Genomic DNA, 25852 nt, shown 5'->3' with positions numbered 1-25852 from the left:
TTCAGAACAATTCCATGGCAATTGTGTGGAAAGTTAACTTCTTGAGGTTAATGAATACAGACCTGAATTAGTTCTAAAGTATTAAAAGGATTTTAAGAAATCCTAAAAATTCTATAAAAGATTACAGTATAAAACAAAACCATGTATGAAAAGTACAAGTAACATTTTTTAAAAGAAAGACATCCACACAAACAGAATTACTTATGAAACAAATGGTCATGGAGCTGTATGAGATATTCTCTGGTTGGAACCACTGAGGTGATGTCTAATGTTCGCTGGCCTCTCTCTAGCTTGATGAAATACTTTGTCATGTAAAAACTATCTTTAACAGATAGCAGAAAATCACAAAATTTCTTCAAAGTATTAAAGAAGTTTTGACATCCTTTCATTTAAAAAAGACTTTTTCAACAGAAACTTTGCAGGCCAGAAGAAAATGGTACGATATATGCAAAATTCTCGAAGAAAAAAACTGCCAGCTAAGAATACAATACCCAGCAAGGCCATCCTTCTGAAATGAGGGAGAAATAGTGTATTTCCCAGACAAACAAAAACTACACTTTTCTTTTAGTAGTTCACCACATGACCAGCCCTGCAAGAAATCCTGAAGGTTATCTGGAATCTGAAAAACAATAATCACTACCATGAATACACAAGAAAGAACAAAACCCAGAACAAAAATGCAAATGAGAAAGAGAAAGAAACTAAATCTTACCACCTCAAAAACACAACAAACAACAAAGACAAACAATAAAAGGAGAAGAAAAGAACAAAAGATACTTAAAACATCCAAACGAAAATGGATAAAATGCCAGGAATAAGACAATACCTCTCAATAATAACCTTAAATGTAAATGGATAAAACTCCCCACTCAAGACACAGACTGACAGACTGGATGAAAAAGCTATACCCAACTATATGCTGTATTCAAGAGACTCAGCTAACCTGTAAAGACACACACAGACTAACAGTGAAGGGCTGGAAAAAGATATATCGTATAAATGGAAACCAAAAATAAGCAAGAGTCACTAATCTTATATCAGATAAAATAGACTATAAACCAAAAACCATAAAAAGGTACAAAGAATGCCACTATATAATGATAAAGTGAGCTATCCAGAAAAAGACATAACAATCATAAACATATATACACCCAACACCAGAGCATCCAGATATATAACTATAACCCAGATATAAGCTAACTTTACTAGGCCAAAAGAAAGAGATAGACCCCAATATGATAATAGTAAAGGACCTGAACACCCCTATCTCAGCAGAAGACAGATCATCTATGCAACAAATCAACACAGAAACATAGATTTTAAACTACACTTTAAACCAATTGGACCTGGCAGATATCTATAGAACATTTCATCCTACAACTACAGAATATACTCTTCTCATCAGCACATGTAACATTCTCCAGGATAGATACATGTTAGGTCACAAATCAAGTCTCAACAAATTTTAAAAAACTGAAATCATTTCAAGTTATCTTTTTAGACAACTGATAAAAACTAGAAAGCAATAACAAGCAAAACTCTGGAAACTATACAAGTACATGGAAATTAAACAACATGCTCTTGAATCATCTATGGGTCCAAGAAAAACTTAAACAGGAAATCAAAAAATTTCTCAAAACTAATGAAAATAAAGACACATCATACCAAAACCTGTGGGATACTGAAAAAGCAGTATAAGAGGGAAGTTTATTGCAATAAACACTTACATCAAAACAACAGAAAGATTTCAAATAAACAATTTAACGCTACACCTCAAAGAACTAGAAAAACAAGAACAATGCAATTCCCAAACTAGTAATGGAAAGACATAATTAAGATCAGAGCAGAACTAAATGAAATAGAAACCCCCAAAATGATACAAAAGATCAGTGGAAGAAAAAGTTGGTTTTTTTAAGAAGATAAACAAAATAGACAACCATTAGCTAGGCTAACTAAAAAGAGAGAAGACTCAAATAACAAAAATCAGAAATGAAAAAGGAGACATTATAACCAATACCACACAAATATAAAGAATCATTAGAGACCATTATGCATGACTATATGCCAACAAATTTGAAAAACTGTAGGAAACAGATAAATTTTTAGACACATACAAATTACAAGACTGAACCAAGAAGAAATAGAAAACCTGAACAAACCAGTAACAAGCATCCTGATATCAAAACCAGACAAAGATACAACAAAAAAAAACTACAGGCCAACATCTCTGATGAACATAGATGTAAAACTCCTCAACAAAATATTAGCAATCAGAATACAACAACACATCAAGAAAATTATACATCATGATCAAGTGGGACTCATCTCAAGAATGCAAAGATGGCTCAACATATGCAAGTCAATAAATGTGAAACGCCACAGCAACAAAATCAAGGACAGAAACTGTATGATTACCTCAACAGATGCAGAAAAAGCTCCTGAAAAAATTCAACAGCCCTTCATAATAAAGACTCAACAAATTAGGTATAGAAGGAAAGTATCTCAACACAATAAAAACCATATACAACAAACCCAACACCAGTATCATCATTAATGGATGATATTAAGAACAGGAACAAGACAAGGATGTCCAATCTCACCACTCCTTCTTAACACAGTATTAGAAGTACTAGCCAGAGCAATCAGGCAAGAGAAAGAAATAAAGGGCATCCGGATTGGAAAACATGAAGTCAAATTGTCCCTGTTTGCAGACGACATGATCCTATATGTATGGGAAAACCCAAAGACTCTACCAAAAAGCTCTTAGAGGTGATAAATGAATTCAGTAAAATTGCAGAATACAAAAAATAACATGAAAAAATCAGTAGTGTTTTTATTTTTCAATAACGAACTGGCAGAAAAAGAAATGAAGAAAGCAAGTCCATTTAAAATACTCACCAACCAAACCAAACCATACCAAACAAATAACCTAGAAACCAATTTCACCAAGGAGGTTAAAGATCTCTACAATGAGAACTACAAATCACTGCTGAAAGAAATTAAAGAGGACACCAAAAGATGGAATCCAGGCTCTTGGATTGGAAGAAATAACCTTGTGAAAAAGTCAATACTACCCAAAGTAATCTATGGATTCAATGCAATCCCCATCAAGATACCAGTGACATTCTTCACAGAAATAGAAAAATCAATCCTAACATTCATATGGAACAACAAAAGACCCTAAATAACCAAAGCAATCCTGAGCAAAAACCATAAAGCTGGAGGCATTACACTACCTCACTTCAAATTATACTACAAAGCAATACTAACCAAAACAGCATGGTACTAGCATAAAAACAGACAATTGAACCAATGCAACAGAATAAAGAACACAGAAATCAACCCACATACTTATAGCCAACTGATATTTGACAAGGGCAACATGAGCATACAATGGGGAAAGGACTGCCTCTTCAATAAGCGGTGCTGGAAAAACTGAATATCCATATGTAAAAGAATGAAATTAGACTCATACCTCTAACCACATACTAAAGTCAACTCAAAATGGCTTAAAGATTTATATATGACCTGAAATTATAAAACTACTAAAAGAAAACATAGGGGAAACACTTCAGGAAGTAGGACTGGGTAAAAACTTTATGAATAAGACCCCAAAAGCACCGACAACAAAAGAAAAAATAAGCTAATGGGATTATATCAAACTAAAAAGCTTCTGCACAGCAACAGAAAGTTAACAGAGCAAAAAGACAACTTACAGGATGGGAGAAAATATCTGTGAACTCCGTATCTGAAAAGGTATTACTATACAACTCAAACAACTTAACAGTAAAAAAACAAGTAAACCGATTAAAAAATGGGCAAAGGAGCTGATGGGCACTTCTCAAAGGAAGATACATGATAAAATGTTCAACATCACTCAACATCACATTGGGAAATGCAAATCAAAACCACATTGAGATATCATCTTGTGCCAGTTAGACTGGCCAGTATCAAAAAAAAAGAATAATAAACTCTGGCAAGGATGCAGAGAAAGGGGAACCCTCCTACACTTTTGGTAGGACTATAAATTAGTGCAGCTGTTATGGAAAACAGTATGGAGGTTCCTCATACAACTACAGGTACAATTGCTATACAATCCTACAATCCTACTGCTCAGTTTATACCCAAAGGAATGGAAATCATCATGTGAATGAGATACCTGCACTCCTAGGTTTATCACCGCTCTATTTACAATAGCTAAGAGTTGGAAACAACCTAAATGTCCATCCATTGCCAACTGGATAAGGAATGTGGATATATACACAATGGAATACTACTCTGCCATGAAAAGGAGTTAAATTCTGCCATTTGCAGCAACAGGATGAACTCAAAGAAAATTATGTTAAGTAAAATAAGCCAGGCATAGAAATACCTCATGGCCTTACTTGTAAGTGGGAGCGAAAAACGACAACAGAAAATAAACAAAAAAAAGAAAAAAAGGAAGATACAACAATCACAATAATGCACTGAATTTTCAAAAGGAGATTGTAACTGAGGCCATCAGAGGTGGGAAAGGGGGAGGGGGGCTTAACAAGAAATTGATAAAGGGTCACAAAAATGATTGCATTTTGTATTGATAAATATAGTAATTATCCTGACTGAAGGATGACGTATTGCACACAGGTACTGATATTCAACACTATACCCCAAACATGTGCAATCAATTATGTTTCAATTAAAAATAAAATTTTTTTAAAAATGACTTTTTGGGCTGGCCGGTTAGCTCAGTTGGTTAGAGTGCAGTGTTGTAACACCAGGGTCCAGGGTTCAGATCCCTATACCAGCCAGCCACCAGAAAAACCAAGACAAAAAAACAAGCTTGGCCAGTTGGGTCAGTTGGTAGAGCACGGTGCTTAGAACACAGAGGTGAAGAGTTCGGATCCCCTTACCAGCTTGCCACCAGAAAAAAAAAAAAAAAAGACTTTTTTACTCATTATATCGCATACATTAAATATGTGCAGTTTCTTAAGTAAATGGATGAAATGCATGCTTCTTTTGGAAGGTAAACATTTCCCTTTTCTTAAGTCACTTTAAATATTACTGTGCTGAAGCAAGAAACAACAGACATAAGTTATATTCATGGTAGCTGATTTTCAGAATGAGAAAGAAAAGCAGAGGACCTTACTACTCTTTTAGAATGAAGTAACAGTTGGGTTATTCAAAATTCTCAATAGAAAACCTACATTAGTTGGTACATACATCCAAATTTATGATTAAAAATAACTGCTATTTAAGATGACAACCTTTAGTCAATACCTTAGAGGTACAAAGGAAGATGAAACGTGTAGAAGTATGGTAACTCCATATTATGTTAAACAGTAACTCTTTTTACCAAAACACTCTATTCACTGTTGATGCTTAAAACAGTTGACTTTGTTTTACATTATTTTAAGTGAAAACACAGGAAAACATCTTCTAGTTTTATCTACATCCACTCACAATTTTCATTACTTAAATCTCTTCTGCACAAGTTATTGGTCAGGAACGTTGGATGGAGGCATGTTGTATCTCAAAACTCAAAGCAGAGTCAGCATTCTTATATATAGTAAATTTTAATAATACACATTTGAAAAAACAATGAATACAGCATTCAATGAATTAACATAAAATGAATTCTCATATTCTCGTTCCCTCCTTCCAAACTTTACAATCACCATGCTACATAAAACATGAGGCAAAAGACCATGCCTATTTTTGTTTACTATGCAATTTTCTTGGCACAAAATAAGCTTTCAATAAATGTTCAGGTAATACATGAAACTTTCCTGTGGTACAAACACTGGGCCATGATGTGACAGTGATCATCAGAATGTTCTTGTGCTTATTGCCAAGGGCAACACAACAGACATGTAATAATCCCAGTTAATCACTTGTTGTTAAGCATGACCTGTAAGAATGAACAATAGATGCAGAAAAGAGACTAAAATGAAATCTTTTATTATTTCAATCACAAATGCAATTGAATTTTAGCAGATTTTCTCTGATGCAATCAGGATACTGGCATGCTGCCAACACTGAGTGTACTGATTACAGGCATGGCAATTTTGGTTGTTTTTAAAAGTGCTATTACTAAAAATGACTGAAAAAAAATGATTCTTCCCAATTTCTTACATAATTGCCACTTGACTATACTTAATCATTGGAGCCTAAATGCTTTTCTATAGCTGGAGGAGCTGCTATTATTTTCTAACATGGTGTATGGCACATAATAGAAAATAAACAAAGTTTTGACTAAATAAAGGAATGAGATAAGTAAAGAAAGCTCTTTTAAAGGTTATCTTTAAAAAAAAAAAAAAAAGGAAGCTATAACTTTTGCCATGTAGCCCTCAAAGTCTTCAGGATACAGAAAGAGTGATAGAATACTTTCTCCAAAAATAAAATTCTTTATTCACAAGGCTAAATTAAAACATCAGTGTTAAAGAAGAATTTTAGGATAATTTTTGTGGTATATTAAAGATAACTACAAATTCTTTCCTACTAAGAGAGTATAATTCCCCTTCCTCTGGACTGGCGTTATTGACTTGTGTCATCAAAAGAAGATATTGGAAGTGATGTTCTGGGACTTCTGAGCCTAGATCAAAAGAAACCTTGCAGCTTCGCTTGGCTATCTTAGAACATTCTCTCAGGATTAGAACATTCTCTCTGGGACTCCTGAGTTACCACATAAGAAGTGTGACTACCTTGGGCCTGCCATGTTGAAGGAACCAAGGAGAAATGTTCCTAGCCTCAGCTGAACCCAGCATTCCAGCCATTCTACCAAGGTGCAAGACATGTGAAGGAAGCAGTATTATATCCTCCAGGCCAGCATACTGGCCAGTTAAATATCAGAGAGAGACCTCTTTGGATACTTTGTAGAATAGAAAATTCACTCAGGCAAACCCCGCTGCATTTCCTGACTCACAACTCATGAGATATTAAACAAAAGTTGTTTAAAATTGTTAACACTTCGTTTTGATTTAATAGATTACTAGAACACCTTATAAAAGAAATAAATACTAGAAACACTACTTAAAAGCATTTTTACCTGTTGATCAACTCAATTTCCATCTAGGCCTGGAATCAAAAGCATTCACAGTGGTTTGTTCTAAGTCATCATATATAGGCAGCATCAAAAGCATCAAGTGCCTTTTTATCCCCACCAAACTCTTTTTTCAGTCACCTATGACTGAGAAATCTCCTGAGGGCTGTTTTTGTCAATAGATCTTCTGCAGTTTCAATCTCTGTTTCTCTCTTCTCTAAGAGTTCTTAGGTTAAATTCTAAACTCTCACAGCACTGGTAGTTAGGGGAAGGACAGAATGAAAAAGTAGAAAGCCAATAAAAATGCACTGGCCACATACAAATAAATACAATTATGTTACATGATATAAGCAAATAGAAGAGCTAAGACTCAGCAAGCTGATCCAGATGGCTCAAAAACCAGCTGGTAGGCAAATCCCAATGGGTCAATTTACCCTTTTAGAATTCTGAAAAGTGAGTTTTGTATGAAAGGAAGCATAACTATATATTGAATATTTAGTATTTGTAGCCAGAGAGAAAATCTTGTTTACCTGCAAATCAATGTTGTTGTCAATACAACGTTCATTCTTCTCTGCCAAAATCTTCCCATAGTTTTCTGATTTGATAAGATTTTCAACTCTGGTTGTATCTTTCACTTCTGCCTCCAAATTCTTCATTGTTTCAGTTTCATCTTTTACAGTAACAGTATCAGACATCCTCATTAGCAAAGGTTATTTTAGAATTCTACAGGGAACTTGCAGCCTTAGCAAGAAAGAAAAAAAATTTTACTTCAGTTAGAAACCTTTTTTTTTTTTTTTTTTCACAGCTGGCAGGTACAAGGAACTGAATCCTTGACCTTCGTGTTATAAGGCTGTGCTCTAACCAGCTCAGCTAACCAGCCAGCCCCAATTTTGAAAAATTTTTAACATTCACTCATTACACTATATATATAGATATAAATATATATCTATATAAATAACTATATCTACGTATTTATTTATTTTTTTAGTGGCTAGCCAGTGTGGGGATCCAAACTCTTGGTCATGGTGTTATCAACACCGTGCTCTAACAGACTGTGCTAACAGCTAGCCCCAGTTACCATACAATATTGACTGAGTGCCCTCTATGTTCCGGTAATAATGCTGAATATACACAGATAGAAGCAAAATTCCTCCTTTCAAGCAGTATCCAATTTTGTGGTAGATATGTTCAAATAAAATAAAAAATCTCAATACACTAAGAGCTATAATAAGGATACAAGGGGGTGATTCTGATTACTTGTAAAAGTTCTTAAGAAACATACGGAACAAGCCTGATCAAGATGGAAGGTAATGGCTGGAGAGTTATAAATGTATATTTAGATGACATTAGCAATCTTTTTCTCTAAAGTGATATTGAGTATCATCCTGTGAGAAAAGTATTTTCATATCATAGGTTTCATCTGGATTTCTAAAATCCCAAAATGAAATAATTTATAAAATAAACAGCAACATTCTATGCAAAACGCAATTGTTATTCTGAGTTAACAACTCTGCTCAACAATATGAATAAAGCATTGAAAGCTCTCCCAACTTATGTGACTCAATGCCAAATAACATATATTATCAGACACTCTAGAATATAAAATCTGTAGGAAATAAAAAAATAAAATGTCATTAGTGAGTTTAAGAAAAACACTGGGAACGTCACACTAGATATCAAATAAGAATGGATCAGAGATTAAGCCTAAAAATAGCTGTTATTTTAGGACATGTGAAAAATGTACGAAGAAAAATGAAACCTGATGTAAACAACTTAGTCTAAAATGCTTCAAAAAAATTAAAATGAATGGATGGATAGAAAGATACAGATTAAAGCAGGCAGGCATGGTAAAATGTTAATGGTAGAATCAAGGGGTGGTTATATGGGTGTTCACTGTAAAATTCTTTTAACTTTTCTGTTATTTCTGAAAACTTTCATAATAAAACATTTGGGCGGGGAAAAACCAGTAGAATTTATCTTCTCTGTATCAATTTTGAAAACTCAAGAGTTCTTTTCCTCAAAGAATGTTTTGCAATTAAATATATAAATAGATTTTAGAAATTAATAAATACATCTGAAAAGTTAAAAGATAAAAAGTTAGAGAGAAATAGATTCTATTTTTTTTTTTTTTTTTGGACTGGTGAGGGGATTGTAACCCTCGGCACGGTGTGGTCTGCACCACACTCAGCCAGTGAGCACACCGGCCATCCTTATATAGAATCCAAACCAGTGGCCTCAGCACTACCAGTGCCGCAGTCTCCCGAGTGAGCCACGGGTGTGGCCCTAGAGAGAAATAGATTCTAAAGTCACAGGTAAACTAAAGTGAATTAAAAAAATGTCTTCCTTACTGATATCCCATCAAAGTTAATTGGTTCATTCTGAAAACAGTGAGTTTACAAAGCGGGGAGAAGATGGAGAATTTACTTAAAATATTCTGGCTCCTTGATTTTTATATGTAAGATTTTGAAAGAAAAAGGGACGTTTTCTGAAGTGACAGGAGAGTATTACCTGATGTGTCCTATGGATTTGGGAATGTGGTGTCCCACAAAAATAAAATAAAATAATCCAAGGTTCCTCTTCACAGTTGTCAGCCAGGATGTCAATTGTATTGAACCATCTGTAATCTGGCAGAAGGAGTCCCATGTCCTTGTCAGCACTGTAGACTCCTGGATCGAAACGGACTGTCTTGGATCAAATATATCATACCTTTCAGTGGCCTAAAATTAAAACAAAAGAAAACATTTTAACAAAATAGTCGAGGGAAATAAATACTCCATAGTAATTTAAAAATCAAAAACATTGCTATTAGTGGTTTTATATATCTTCATGTCCTAAACAAGAGACAGAACACCCAGCTGCAACTAATTCTGACATTATTAGTTATGATGAACCTAAGTCAGTCACTGATCAGTAAAAGTAGAAGGGAGTGGAAAGGAACTGATATGTAATGAGTACCTACTACCTTGTGGTCAGTGTTGTAAAGGGTATAGTATCTACACCTTATAGATAAGGGGGAAAAACCATTTGCCTAAGATTACACCCAATAACATTTTAACTCCAAGAACTATGATTTTTAGAGTTTTCTCTTCTATGGACTTAAAACAAGACTGTAATTTTGAATAATAATCCTGCTTTAGATTTTTTAAAAGTACAAAAAACTATAATAAGCAATTTAACATTTTCAAAGAAACCCATATTGTTAAAAGAAAATGTCTATAAAGTGTACAATGACTATTTTTAATGAATCTGAAAGGTCAATGCCCAAATTCTCCCCATGTCATAATTGTATCAGCACCATGTTCTACCATGTTCAGTGGTTCTACCGAGTGAGGTAACTGGCCAGCCTCCATTTCCTAATTTTAAAGTCAGTTTCATTTAATATTTATTTGGTGCAAGTGAATGCCATATAGCAAGTGAACAACTCTCCAAAGACTATATAGCTCTTCCAACTTCCTTTGACAATTCTGTTGTCAATAAACAGAATAGTAGCATTTTAAGGTGAAACAACTGAACATAATGAAGTCTAAGCACCAAGAGATTTAATATTAACACAGCCAAACATACATCATAGAACAATTCACATCTTATATTAACTCTTCAAAAACAATCTTGAAATATAATTATTTAGAATCCTGACATATCCTCACATTAACTTTCCCATCTTGATTTCACTGCATCTGACTAAGGATGATAAATAGAAAAGGAGATATCATAAATAAATCTCAAAGTTTTTTTAAACTTACATTGTGTCATCTCAATCTGACCATGGTTCCTCAGCCATTAAATCAAATGACCAGGTTTTCTTAAGTTCCACCAAAACAAAACAAAAAATCCTTCAACATAATTTTTCTCAATTTAACTTTTCCCTCTCATAACACAGACACAAGATGGCAGCATTCAATAAGCAGCCAAATTTTTTTTGTGATCTTTGTAAAGCGCCTTTATGATTTAATCATGAATCCCTTAAAACTGAAATTCTATAAAAGCAAGGTTGTAATCCATTTAAGAAACAAATAAGGCACCATTGATAAGGCAATAACTGCAGGGAGGAGTGAGGAAGAGGCTCAATCCAAAGAGGTGAACACCTCAGAAAATCCTTCTAGGACCCCAGGGTCCTATGGAACCCCCAAAATTCTTAGACACTACCTGGTCCAAAATTATAATTTAGCATGCAAGTTATTACTGCCCAAAGGTCAAATGACTCGTCCAAAGTCACAACCAACATCTGTTACCAAGACTTGCTAATATGCCACACCACTTGACAACAGACTAAATAAATGAATGATTCAGAATCAAAATGACCAGTTATTGCCTGGGGAGGAGGCAATGGCATAATAGAAAGAGCATGTGCACTCGCATTAGAGCTGAGTTTAAATCCCAGCTCTGCCAGTTATGCCTTTGGTGAATTACTTAATCTCTCTGAACTGCAATTTTCTGAAATGTAAAGTGGGAAAAAGAGTATTTAGCTCATAGGTGTGTAGTGAGGATTGACTGATTTAAATGTAAAGCACCCACCACTGCCTCTCTCACTGAGTAGGCACTCCAAAAACGTTAGCTCTCTTCAGTGGTCAAAATCACTCTAGGCTAGCATTTGGCAGAGGCTGAATTTGCTGTGTACTGGCCCTGCACACAGCCAAACTGACAGGAGGCCCACCACTGTGCACAGTGGCTCTGCATACCTCAAACCTTTTTGGGTATATACCCTACAAAACTCAGCAGAGGAGAACAAATACCAGAATCTGTGGCGTGTGTGTGTATGTATGGGAGGAGACCTTGCCTGGGAGAATGGCCTTAAGAAGCTCTCATTTTGAGATTTCTAATCGAACATTAAAATGTCACACAAACTTTACATTCTTCTCCAAAATATTAATGCATTTGTTTAAAATAAAATGTGTTTCCTCTCCAAATCTTCAAGTAAAAGAGATGTTTTTTGCTACTCACTAAAACTCTTTCATCTGGGCATGAAGCCTTCGCTTCTGGGTTTAACCAAAGGTTGTGTGGGCATGTAAGTGTCACGTATAGGAAGCCACAAGATAGACACAGCACATCATGTTTCTGACACAACATTTAAAAGTCAATTAAATATACCACTCTAATATATAATGACTTGTTATACCGTAAGTGAAAATAATTAAGAAACTTAAAAGAATTTGGGAAGTTTCTACAATAGACTAGAGAAAAAAATTAACAAAATGCTGGCATTTATTAAGTGCATACATCTCAGTCCTTACTGTTACTGATATTTAGGAATTGCATTTCTCAGAATCTGTTTCAACCTAAAAGAGACAAACACATGTGCTCAAAATTTATTTCCAACTTTGAAAAAAACACATTCTTTCAATCACTAACATGTTATTTATTAGTGACAAGTCAAAGATTTGATTACATACAATTTCTGTTATAATAGGTAGCCCACATAAGCACAAAAAGGTGGCACCTAACTTGGAAAAAAAGGAAATTACATGTAAAATTAAAGATCATAATATAAAACAAGTAAAACTATAAATGTACTGGGATATATATATAGGAAATCTTTTTTATAATTATTGGGTGGGAAAGTCCTTCCCAAATGTGACACAAAAATGTAGAAGCCATCACAGGTAGTTACAAAACTCACAACAAAGTTTTAAAATTTCTAGATGACAAAATAGAACATAAACAGATTAAAAGAAAAATGATATAAACTAAATACTTCCAACACAAAAGGGTCAAAATCTCACAAGAGGCTCTTATAAATCAAAAGAAAAAAAGAGGAATGGGGAAATGACAGGAAAAGGCAAGTTACAAAAGAAATACAAATAACTACCACCAAAAACTAACACTAATATATACCTTATGTGCCCATTCTAATACCTTTCATAATTAATTCATTTAAAGCTCACAACAATTCTAAGAAGTATATCCTATTATTACCCCTGTTTTACAACAGATTAGGAAGCTAATGAACAGAAAAATTAAGTAAATTGTCCAAGGTCACACAGATAGTTAAGTGTGGGAACCAGGATCTGACCTGAGGCCGACTAGTGCTCCATTCCAGGCTCTTAACTGCAATACTGTATCATCCTTCATATACATACATACAAAGAAGAGGAGCAATTTATATTTACAGAGTTTGTTCATTTACACCTTTGTTCAAGAGTTATAATGATATGTGGTAACTCCTTACCATTGGACTTAAGACAGAAAGTAAACTTATCTTTTTCACATGGATGGGAGCTATGTACTGTTTTTTGTGCAAAGGAAGACAGCACTATTAACTTTGTATTAATGGTCAGTAGGACTAATCACTACTGAACTATCAGAACTGCCAGGTACATAACTGTCCAGTTTTTCTGAATCTCCCCATCTCTTACGATCATGAGTACCAACTATGCAAACCTAGAAATAAAGATTTAGAGTTTATGGTTAAAGAACAATGTGAAATCTAGCAGTTTATAAATGATAAATATGCATAAAGTACCTTTTCCAATTTAACAAAGCAAGGTGGAATTAGGATCAACATTTAGAAAGCCAGACTAGTATATATACAAGCCTATAGATGAGTACTTTCTCTAATAAATACTTCAGATAAAACTGTCAGCAATAAAAATGCAATATTGATACTGATAATCCAAAAAAATCACTTTATTATGCCTAAGACCTAATTTTTGGTTCTAAAGTACAAAATAATTGAAAAGTTAGGAAACCCAGAAAATATATACTCTAATTACACACAATGAAACCCAGTTTACTCTACATTAACAAAATATTTTAAAAAATCATTTAAGTTAATTTATTTGCAGGAAAGAAATTTGGTTCCTACTGGTAACAGAGTATTCTTCACAAGAATATTGATGGAAAAAAAGTTACATTATCGAAGTTATCTGAATAGATTTGGCAAAGCACACTGCATTGTTGTTTCCATATGTCTACTCAGCTATCCAATGCAACTTCATTAGATGGATAAAATATTATGTCTCTTTCCTTTAGAGATAATAAAAATCATCAGGCAGGCACATTTATAAAAGAAATAGAATGTACAAAAACAACACATAGCAGCTTCTCCCTAAGGTTATAAATTGGCACAACCAATTGGTCAAAGGCCTCTAGCAAGAAAAGCAAAGAAAACTGTTTATGCTGTATTTAGAAATAGTAGAAATTCATATTCTTAAAGTTACTTACTTGTCAGTCACTTGAACAAGAACATAAGCACTAACATTTCAAAATGCTAAATGTCTATGTGATTTATAAACAGTTACTGTCATCCAACAAAAATTTACTGAATAAGCACAGAAAGCACTATAGCTACAATGAGTATGAGTTATATTTAAAAAGAACGAAGAGAATGAACTACCTTGACCTGAATCTGTTATGATCTGAGTCTGTTAAACCCTAAAGAGAGGTTAACGGTGACACTTATCGACAAACATGTAAAATAATTTTAAGAGGACACTGTAAAAGAGGGAGGAAGACTTTTGGCAGTTGAAGAATGGGAGGGAACGATTTATTAGTTTTATAAGACTATGAGACAAATTGCCTCTACACACAGATAATATTACGTATGAGACAGAACTTTAGGGAAAAAGTTATATGGAGTGGTAAGGTGTTAACATGAATGTGTTTATTCTCAGTAGAGAAATGGGGAAGAAAGGAAAAAGAAGCTCACTTAACTGAAATAGAGTGTATAAACTGGGTTTGAAAACAAAAAATTTGATGATGCCTAGAGTTGGTAAGGACATGGGGAATGGGACCTTTCATACACTGTAAGTCCACTTTAGAAGACAATTTGTGATATCAAATGAAGTTTAAATTCCACATATTCTTATTTCACAACATTTCCATCTCTGGATCTAAACCCTAAGGTGACGCACACATGCACACGAGGGGACAATTTTTAAACGTTTTGTACATTTTGTATATGCAGGGAAACAAGAGGATTTTGTGGCAGAACAATGATTTCAGTTTTGCATACAGTAAGTTTAAAGTGTCTCCAGAATTTTAAGTGGAGAAATCTAACAAGAAATTGCAGACAGAGACCTAGAGCTCAGGAGAAAAGTCAGGGCTGATGCTATTTATTTGGGAAGAACCACTGTATAGATTAAGTTCTGAATTATCCAATGCAGATGAAGTTGCCCAGGAGCCTTCATTGAATAAGAAAAGAAATGGGGTTGGGAAAGGATCACTAGGGAATACTGAACCCTTATGAGATGAGTGGGAAGGTGGAGGATCACAAAGAGTATACTGAATTTGGTAGGAAGGTTAGCAGCAGATGCAAAGTTAGGGGAAGACTGTCAGGATGGAAACTGTGTAGGCCAAAGAAGCCAGTAAAGATGGGAGAGAGGCTGGAAGATTAGTAGGAAAAAAGGAGAATGAGAAGGAAAATCTGAAGTGAGAAGAAATGAGGAAATGGAGTCAGAAGCACAAATGGAGGGATAAGCCTTAAAAATATCCACTGTCCTTAGAGTCTAAAGGGAATATGGTGGGAAAGTCAGGGAATTCATACCCAATAAACTTCCCTATTTTACCTAGAATATTATTTGCTAGAAGTGAGGAGGCTGGGGTGGTTGTAGGGCTTGGGGACAATGATGAGTAAGGATAAATATTCCAGTGAGTCACTAAGGGGAGGTTCATCAAGGACAACACCAACATTCGGGGCTGTTTAGGCACATTTCTTCTAAAAAGAAGTCTGTAGACTACAAGACTGGTGGTTTCTCTAATTATCTGACTGAGATCATTGGAATGGGAGTAATCTAGATGAGACAGCTCAGGTGCTACTTGGCTATAGGACAGGCTAAATGTCCTTTTGCAGCCATTTCCAGATCTGACGTTATGTGTGGTATAGTAGTAGCTTAAGATACCCTAACAAAATCTGCCAAGTCAAGACTTAAAAAGTGGAAATTAGGAATGCTAGAGTACTAGAAGAACTCTACATATATATTGAAATGTAGCAGGGGTCCTAGTTTGAGTCAAAGCAGAAGCTAAATCAAATGTTTTTATTAGAGAACTAAAGTAGGGAAATGTGGGAGACAAGCAGCCCATGGTGCCCGGGCACAGAAGTAGGGAAAAGGCTTATCCCACTTCTCTGAGGATGGCACGGTGCTGGCACATATAAGATTCTAGAGGATATGGTACCCTGAAGACTAATGATGTTGGGAACTCTAAGAGATGGAATCTTTGGCAGGAACATGAATAAATCCATGGAAAGCAGTAGCAAAAGTGGTAGTGAGCAGTGGGCCAGAGAAGGACAAAATTGGAAGGTCATAAAAGGGTTATTCTTGAGCTCACGGGAGAGACCTTGGGGAATCCTGGGGATAATGTAGTGAGATTTTGAAGGGGTTTAGATATTGGCAGATGAAGGGAAGAGACAATGTAATAAAGTCTGGGCCATTAACGTAGCTCTGTAACTGAAGGCTATATTAATTACCTCCTGGAATAGCGCAAGTGAGGGTAAAATGTATTTTGCCTTCATTTTGAACCTACCATTATCGTGGATTATACTGAGAGCTCCCTATGTACGTGTAAAATGCAGGGTTGAAGTCAGTCAGTCAGGTTATAATAAGATCTCTTGGCACATAATAAAATCTCTTTTAAAGACTGTATGAAGAAAAAAACAAAAAGATTGGTCTTACCAACTAACCATGCTTTGGGAAATAAAAACAAAGAAAATTCAAAACATTTAGATTCCTGGAAACTGAGCTATAAATAATGTGGATGTGAGAGAAGAGCTTAAGATAACAGGCACGTAAGAAGACTGAGTTATACATTTTTTTCCATATTGAATTTGAATTGATTATAATTCATTCTTTAAATAGTATATTATCTACTTAGAGATGCTTTTAAACTATAGAACCAGATAGAAGGAACTGGTCAGAGGGAGAAATATCTATTTATTCAGTCTTGACCTCAGAGTTATCTCATAAATAATAAGAATCAGAAAAGTAAATGATTTTCCAATACAGAATGCCAAAGACATTATCAATAATTAGAGAATAAGATATTGTGTAAAGAAGAATTTGACTGGCCTTTGTCCATGGTAGGTAGCCTCTAAATCCTTGGGATTTCTGGAGTGATGGAAGTGTCTTTGTCATTCATGGTGGGTCCTGATAAATTTATGTTAATGAGGTGAGTCATGGTGGGTTTCTTCATAGTTTATGTTAAAGAGATGATTCAGGATGGGGACTGGCTGGAAAGACTAACCATGTGATTGGAAAGTTGGGGCTTTGAGTCATGTGATAACCTGATTTCTTGGGAGGGAAGTGGGGGAAACTGAATTCAACTGTGTGGCCAATGATTTAATCGATCATGCTTATATAATGAAATCTCAATAAAAATACTAAACACTGAGGCTTGGATGAGCTTTCCAGATTGACAATACTCTGCATACTGTCACACATCAATGTGCAGGAAGGTAATGTGTCCTAACCCCAAGGGATGAGGACAACAAAAACTTTGAATTTTGGACCCTCCCAGACTCTCCCTATGCATCTCTCCTTTTGGCTGGATCTAAATTTGTATCCCCTTGCTATAATAAAACTGTAATTGTTAAGTGCGGCACATTCCTGAGTTTTGTGAATCAATCTAGCAAATTATCAAACCTGAGGGGGTAGTGAGAACTGGAACCCCCAGATTTGTGGCCGGCTGGTCAGAAATGAGGGTGGATTGGTATCTGAAGTGAGGGCAATCTTGTGTAGGACTTGTCTGGCCTAATTCTGGGTTAGTTGGTGTCAAAAGTCATCGTAGGTAACAAGCTTTTGCATAGTGTAGTCTCATTCATTACAATTCTTAGTAATGTATTTTGTCCTATAGCATGATAATGTCTGTAGTTTATAGCTCATAAATAAAGGTGAACATCATCATGAGCATAATCCTGGCTTCTTTATTCAGCCATTCCTATTGCCATCAATGAGTAGATTTGCTTTACAGACTGTGACAAGTGCTAGGCCATCCTTTAAGAAATCCTTGCTCTTTATGGCATTTTAGCTAGACTCTGATGTGGTGTTCCTTTTCCTCTTTCAAAATTCTATTTCACCTGATTTATTTTTTCTCTGTACTAATCAAACTAAGTGAATTTATCTCCATTTTTTGTTTTGTTTTGTTTTGTTTTTACCCATGACTAGCATTTCATTCTTATCATAGTGTCACAATGAAAATCCTTTGAGGTTCTTAAAGGTATAAAGCTATATCATCAAAGAGTCTTAGCAAAACTCATGCTGGGCTCCTGGCACATTTATCTAATCCACCCAACGGTTCTTTGATGGCTTAATGCATTTTTATCAACATGTGAAACTTCACATTATCTAGCATTTGAATCAGTAGATCTAACACAACCCATTTCCTTCTTATACCAAAAGTCTGTTTCCTTTATAGGATTTTAATTTAGGTTACAATTGGCAGACATTCTATTTTATAACTACTAATGTGACATCCTTCATTTCTTGAATTGCCAACCACATTCTTTCTAACATAGGATCATAGCCCTCTTTCAAGAAAGCACCTAGGGATTATGTTAGGGGGAAAAGGCTCCAAAAGGTTTTATTTCTTCTTTCAGTCAAAGAGCATTTCATGATCAATAAAAATAGCTTGGAAACAGCTTGAGGTAGAACAGGTGTTCTCTTTCAGTTACCATTATCTACCTTCACAACTCTATAAAGGATGTGTACAACAAAGTGCAAAAAACTTTACAGGTTGAAGGTGCTGCTGCTGGGCATGGACAAACACTGCTGAGAAGCTCACGATCTCTAGAAGTTCACACTATACATTGTATGTGTAGAGCTAGCAGATATAACTTCTCTTCAATGTACCTAAAGTTCTGTCCAATTTAACATGCTCAATTTCCTATGGCTTTGCACAAAGTGAATAAATTCAAACGCTCTAACATTTCCGATTTGATTTTTTTATGGCTTTTCTTCATTATTTCCTAGCTATGTCTACCACATCAAATTGTTTTAGTTATTAATACTTAATACATTTATTTTGCTTTGTCTCACTGGAGCTCAATGGAGGCATTCAATTTTTGTTATCATTCATCTTCTATTGGTTAAGTGAAAGTGTTGTTTAGCCAGCTCTTTGAAAGTACCGGGATAATAAAACGTTCTGTTATTTCTCTCTGGTGATCCCACTTTGAAGTCTGACATCTGATGTGCTTGGTAGCTGGTCACTGCATATTTTCAAACTACTTGAAAAAAACTGCATGTGATGTATGGGGAAGTGCATTCTATTGTGGGAGGAAGACACATACCCTACTAAGCACTTGAAAATAAATCAAAAGAGAGAAAATTTAAAGTTAACATATATGAGTAATGATTTAGAAACACGATAAAGCACTAATTCTTAATTGTTTTTAGGCCACGAAAGGATCCCTCTTGAAAATCTTATTAAACCCAAGGGTCCTCTCCTCAGAAATGTAGGACTCATACTTGTGCTTACTCACATGTGTACATTCACAGTTTTACATGTGCTTTTAGGGGTTTCTTGGTTCTCCCAAAGCTTATACATGAATTCTAGTTAACAACCCTTGTTTTATATCTTATATATGAGGGTACTTCAAAAGTCCATTAAAAAATAGAATTAAAAGATAAAACAAATCTTTACCTGATCTTTCTGAAGTACCCTTGTATGTATAGTATATATAAATGTATGTTTATATATGCATGTTAGCCATACATATACACATATACAAAACATATGTATGTTACATAATAAAATGATATGCATTATATTTATGTAATATGACAGGTTTACATAATATATATTACATAATGTGATAGATTTATAGTAACATATTACACATACCATTTTATTATGTAACATATATATAATAAGTGTTGTTAACTGAGATTCATACATAGGCTTCTGGAAAACTAAGAACCCAGTAATACATATTTATATATATTTATGTAAATTTGCTATGTTCAAGTGAGAAGGTGGGGCTGGGTACAGAGATATTAACTGGGCTCCAGGCTTTTCTCTAGTTACTGAAGTACCTTTGTGGAACTCTGTGGCTTAGAGGAACTTAGTTTGAAAAAATAAAAAGCATTGTATTTACTGTATAAAAGATATCACATATCAATCAGACTGAGGGTTGGTCAGCTATGAAGGTATGACAAGAAGATTTACAGAGAAAATGATTTTTTTAGTCCTATTTCACCCCCACAACCAGGTGTCTGATTATATAGCACAGAAGATAACTATACAAAGCAGTATAGACACCTAAAGAATACCGAAACAAGAAGTACTCCATAGTTTTAGAGGAGGGAGAGCTATAAGTGAAAATGACATTTAACTCAGCTCTGGAAAGACTTTTCATATTATACATTTTTCTTTGCTTTTTGAGCACACTTCACATATATAACTTGTTAACTGTAAATATAATTTTCTTCTCTGATAGCTCTGTGCTAGTTATTGCAAAGCCACAGTACTATTTACACTATGCCTTTGTCAAATTGCTTTCTTAATCTGCTTTACAAAACAATAAAAACAATATGATGACAATTGCTAGATTTGTAATTATGCAAACAGGTCAATGCTAAATGAACTTTTGTTCTTCTGGCTATTTTAAATACTTAGATACAAGATACAAAATCTTGAGGAAAACATTTAAAAAATGTTAAGACTCTTAAAAACAAAAAAACTCCATAGGATTTCTACTTTTCCAACTTCCTGTGAATCTATAATTTTTCAAAATAAAAAATTAAAAACAAAAGAAGAAAGTCCCAGCATATATCCATTGTAACACATTTGGAAAATACAGAATGATATGAAAAAAGCCATACAGGAATGAAAAATACAGATTTACTCATAATCTGGGAAACAATTATGCAACGGGATATTATCTTAAGTATCCAGAGAAGAAAAAATTTTATTTTTATTTATTTTTCAAAAGATGACTGGTAAGGGGATCTTAACCCTTGACTTGGTGTTGTCAGCACTATGCTCTCCCAAGTGAGCTAACTGGCCATCCCTATATAGGGATTTGAACCTGTGGCCTTGGTGTTATCAGCACCACACTCTTCCAAGTGAGCCACAGGCCGGCCCAAAAGAAAAAAATTTTAAATTGCTTTCTAAAACCTGAAAAACTAATAAAAGAGACAAATAATTCCCTTTAATGACCTAACGTGTATCTTTGGAAGACAGACAAAATGTTTTAAGTAATTACTTTCAATCCACTTATCATAAGGCCTCAAGCATAAGTTTATATAAATTAAAAAACTGAACAAAGGGTCTTTTTTATTTAAAATATGGCATTTAATTCTTTACCTAATAGTTTCTTTTAGAAAGTGCAGGGGGGCTATCCAGTTAGCTCAGTTGGCTAGAGCACAGCCTTGTAAGGCAAGGTCAAGGGTTTGGTTCCCTTACCGGGCAACAGCCAAAAATAAATAAATAAATAAAAAATTTCTCATGTAGAGAAATGAGAAGATTCAAAAATACTAAAAAAAGAATAAGAAAGAAAGCAAGTGCAGGGTTTAACATAAATTAAAATGCGATCAGTAATTACTATTAATTAACCAAAAATATTTAAAGTCAAGTGGAGATCCAGATTCCAATGAAAACTGAAAACCTGTATGAGAACGAAAATTTGGAGTATGTGTGAGTGAAGCTTGGACAGGAAAGAGAGATAGATCTGGGGCTAAGGTGGGAAAGGGAACAGAGTACTGAGAGAGGAAGGGATGGAGGCAGAGGGAGAGACCAACAGAAAGAACAGTAGTGAGGGAGACGGAAAGGCTGAGCTACGAACAAATAAAAACAGAGGTAAAGAGCTAGAGAAGCAGGATGAGAGAGGGAGAAGGAAGGGGAAGGGGGACAGAAAGAGGAAGGAAGTGGCACATAAAGAAACAGACAAAGGGAGAAGGAAAGAAGGGCAGAGACTAATAGGGAGAGGAAGAGATAGAGAGGAAAAGCAAGAGACAGGAGGAAAGAGACAGAAAGGGAGAGGGAGAGAGTCAGATGGGCAGATAAGGAAAAACAGAAAGAGGGGAAAGAGAAAAGAGATGGGAGGAGAGAGGAGAAAGGAGAGGATAGGAAAGGAGAGGAAAGAAGAGAGATTAAGAAAGGGAGAGAGAACCTGAGACACCAAGCAGATAAGATGGACAGAAAGGGAGAGAAATAGGGGCTGGCCAGTTAGCTCAGTTGGTTACAGTGTTGTGCTGACACCAATGTCTAGGGTTCCATCCCTGTACTGGCCAGCCACCAAAAAAAAAAAAAAAGGAATAAGAAAGAAATGGAGAGAAACTGAGACAAATTGGGAAAGACAAAAGAAGAAAGAAGGAAGAGATGAAGGGGTGAGGGGAGGGAGGGGACGAGGGGAGGAGAGAAAAGATAAACAGGCGAGAGACAAATACTCAGAAAGTCAAACAGAGAGGGGATGGAGGGTAGAGACAGCGAGAGAGTGAGAAAGAGCCAGAGAGCCACACATACATAAAGGAAAGAAAAAAGAAGAAATGAAAAAGAGAAAAGGTATACAAGAGAGAAAAGTGGAATGTCACAAAGGATGGATGAAAGCAGTTGTAGGCAAGAACTGAGAGTACATGCTCCTTATTTTAATTTTTTTCTTCTGTAGTTCTGAATGTAAAACTTAAAATCTGGAGCTTAAAAAAGAAATGACAGTAAAATTCTCCTGGCATTAGGCTGAAGCAATGTATCTGATAAGACTCTAATTTTAATAATAGCTATTATTTTCATGACCCTAATTACTTACACAGATGGGAGTCAGACAGAGACAAAAGAAAGAAGAGCAGTGATATTCAGCACTGATAAAAGGCTATTTAGTGATTTTCTTCCTATCTCCCCTAAAAAAGAGACGAGTTATTTCTTAAGAACAAAATAATTATTTCATATTGGGGGCAGGCGGGTGTTTGAAAATAAAGCAATTCCAAATCCTGTTCAAATTTCAGTTAATTCCAGGTAAAAAGCAAGCAAAACTCTCAAAAACCTTACAAACAATTCATTACACACTAACAGACGTTCTTTAGTTATTCAGTTATCACCTATATGGTGAGATTCCAGTTTTTAGGAATCATTAAAATATCAAGGTAAATGTCAAAGTTTTCAGACTGTATAATTAGAAACCAGATACTCCTCAATATTACATAGTTTGATTAGCATTTGCTCTTTTTTGCAATGTGATATTTGATTATGCTAACCATATCAATGACAGATGTAGGTTTTGCTCTTTTATAAGCACTTTAAAAATTATTCCACCTCTTTCCCCTAAAAAGGTACAAAAAATTAATGAGTTTTGAAAGTTAAGGTTCCTAGTTTCTTAATTTCCAAAATAGAAATCTCATTCACACAGTATTTTTTCCACAACGAAATTTTTAAAATTGAACAAGCCATATAGCCTATTTTAAGATGAACTTGAAAGAGAAGTCATTTTTCCAACTGACAATTTGTTCTCCTATATAAAACACCAATTAGCACACATGTAAACCGTTCTATCAGCAAGGTGAAAGAAGTATCAAAAATCAAGGGGTAGGGGAGAAAAAACTGGAGCTTCAGCTGAGAAGTAAATGACTCCTACTCTTCATTCTATCAACCTAAACCTTCTCAACAATCAACAAAAACATTTTAAAAATGCTCTCATTTTGGACATGTAAGGATTTTATTACACATACCTCTAACAAAACTATGGTACTAAGTAAGGGAACACGAATAATTCCTCATATATTTGATTACCTTTTGCACACATTTAGCAAATGAAGTAAGAATCACATACCTTCATTGTATTGGTATTTGCTTCATCATATAGAGTTAATGAAGATGTACTTTCCATAGTATCTGTAAACTGATGCTCTGCATAGCTCCTCTAACAGAACTCACCACACACACATCCAGCTGATTTAGTCAAGCAGTGGGAATGCCTCTCTCAGTCTAAAGCACTTGCCGAGGGCTCAGAGACAATAGAAAGTCAACAGCTGTATGTTGTGATGTCAGTAACACTCTAGCCAGTCACCACCCAGAATATCTGAAATGCATCAGAAGCTATATTGAGCTCTTCATTAGCAATTCAGAAGCAATGATGCAAAAGCCCATGAAACTGAATGTGCAACGACTGTCAGGATTTTTGAGATTTCTTGCTATTAAAATATCATTGCACAATGACGCCTCACTTCACACTGATGAAAAAAGTTGAAATAATTATTCTGTAATTCCCTAAAGAACAAAACAAAAGGAATCTAGGCATGGTTAATATATCAATTTTTAAATAACTCTTTGACACTTTTATATTACTAACAAAAAGCCTTTAAAGACAATCTGTCTACAAGAGCTGACATTCTCATCACAGTTTTGCATCTTCAAACTGACTTTAATTGTCACAAAGAAAGAAAATGCACTAAGAGCACGATTCCTTACTTCTTAATCTGTTTTTGCTAAAATTAAAATGGGCTTGCTTGCTCTGGCAAGACCATTACTTCTTCACATCAACAGATGGAGATAGCAACGGAGCTGCGATCAGAGGACAATTGTGCCTCTTGTCAGATGCTTGTTGGCAATATATATTAGCTCAAGTGGCTGACTTTGAAGAAAAGGAATCAACCAAAACCAAATTCAGAAACTCAATGTTCAATAACTGCAAGAAGACAAAAAAAAAAAAAAAAGAAAGAAAGAAAGAAAAGAAGAAAATAGAAAACTGATTGTGTGGGCTGGATAAAACACTGCATAATCGGAAAAGTGTGTTGTCCAATTTTCTAACCATAGTTTTCTGTGATAGCTGGGGAAAAAGCACGTGCCTGTTTCTCATTTTGTTAAATAGAGATTATACTTTCTATAAGCAAACAGGAATGCTATAAGGATCCCATTAAACAATGCTCATACATTTCCTGTATTATTTGAAGAAAAATATGTATGCCTCTAACCAGAAGTACTACTTTTCTCTGCTACTAAAATGTTGTCCTTGAGGGTTTCTATAAACCTATGGCCTAACGGATCAGCAGTGCTTTTTATTCCAGCTTGGCAAAAGCCTAAATAAAAGATACCAACTTTATAGTATAACTGCTTTTTCAAAATAGGCTCTATTTCTTCCTTATAAATAAATTTAAGTTAAAAATATATATAAATTCCTGACTATTCAAACAACAAAGGTAATAAGGCATCTATTATCAATGAATCTTGTCTGAGATGTTTCACACTAATTTACCTAAAATTTCTCAAAATTCCTATTTCCCCAGTGTAGGATCCTTTACCATGCCCTGCACTTTTTAGTATCCAGATATCTTTAAGGGGTAAAAATCAAGTGCCAGACTAAGTACCTCAAAAACAAATATTCAAAACTCTAACTCTTCCATAAATAGTTACTACTTTTACCAAAGGGTACAAATGATTTTTCTAAGATTAAAATCTTTGTTACCTATGAGAAACATAATTTCCAGGCAGCTTTCCTTAAAAACTGTAATAGAAACTTGTTGAAACAGATGGACAAGCTGAAATGAAGTATAATGAAGCAACCCATTTGTTGTGGCAAAAAATAAAACGAATATTTCTACTGCATTTCAAATGATTCTCTCTCTAAGCTGTGGAAATTGTTAGGCCTTATAAATTCAAGTAATTCTGAATTAGTAAAAATCATAATTAAAAATATTTTAAAATGCAGTTTTATAACTGTGAAGCAGACGCCTTTCTCTAATTTGAAGGGAGAGAGAACTTTGCTGTTAATGGTGAACTCCAGTGATAATAAACTCCTAATTTAGGACAATGTACAACCTTATCTTTCTGATAGAATCTTATTTTTTTGGATGCTACTCCATTCATTATATGAGTTGGCTTTGTCTCTACAACGTTCAACACAAATAGTGAAACAGATTTAGAAAGGTTTCTGATGTTGTGAAACTGTGCTTAAAACTTACTACCAAGGTCACTTAA

General features: G+C 34.8%; 1 protein-coding gene across 4 annotated transcripts in view; it reads right to left on the bottom strand.

Annotated features, from left to right (window-relative positions):
• The window catches only part of R3HDM1 (R3H domain containing 1), a 192450-nt gene that overhangs the window by 115370 nt on the left and 51228 nt on the right, over nt 1-25852 (bottom strand). For all 4 annotated transcript variants that reach the window (XM_063077268.1, XM_063077272.1, XM_063077281.1 and 1 more), the window contains exons 2-3: nt 9527-9735; nt 7549-7759 (exon numbers count right to left, since the gene is read on the bottom strand). In XM_063077268.1, the coding sequence (XP_062933338.1) occupies nt 7549-7719 (171 nt within the window). In that variant the 5' untranslated portion in view covers nt 7720-7759; nt 9527-9735. The remainder of the gene's footprint in view (nt 1-7548; nt 7760-9526; nt 9736-25852) is intronic.

The sequence above is a fragment of the Cynocephalus volans genome, chromosome 1 (genome assembly GCF_027409185.1).
Source record: "Cynocephalus volans isolate mCynVol1 chromosome 1, mCynVol1.pri, whole genome shotgun sequence".
Taxonomy (NCBI): domain Eukaryota; kingdom Metazoa; phylum Chordata; class Mammalia; order Dermoptera; family Cynocephalidae; genus Cynocephalus; species Cynocephalus volans.
Note: the sequence above shows the minus strand (reverse complement) of the source record. Positions and strands in the feature narration are given on the sequence as shown.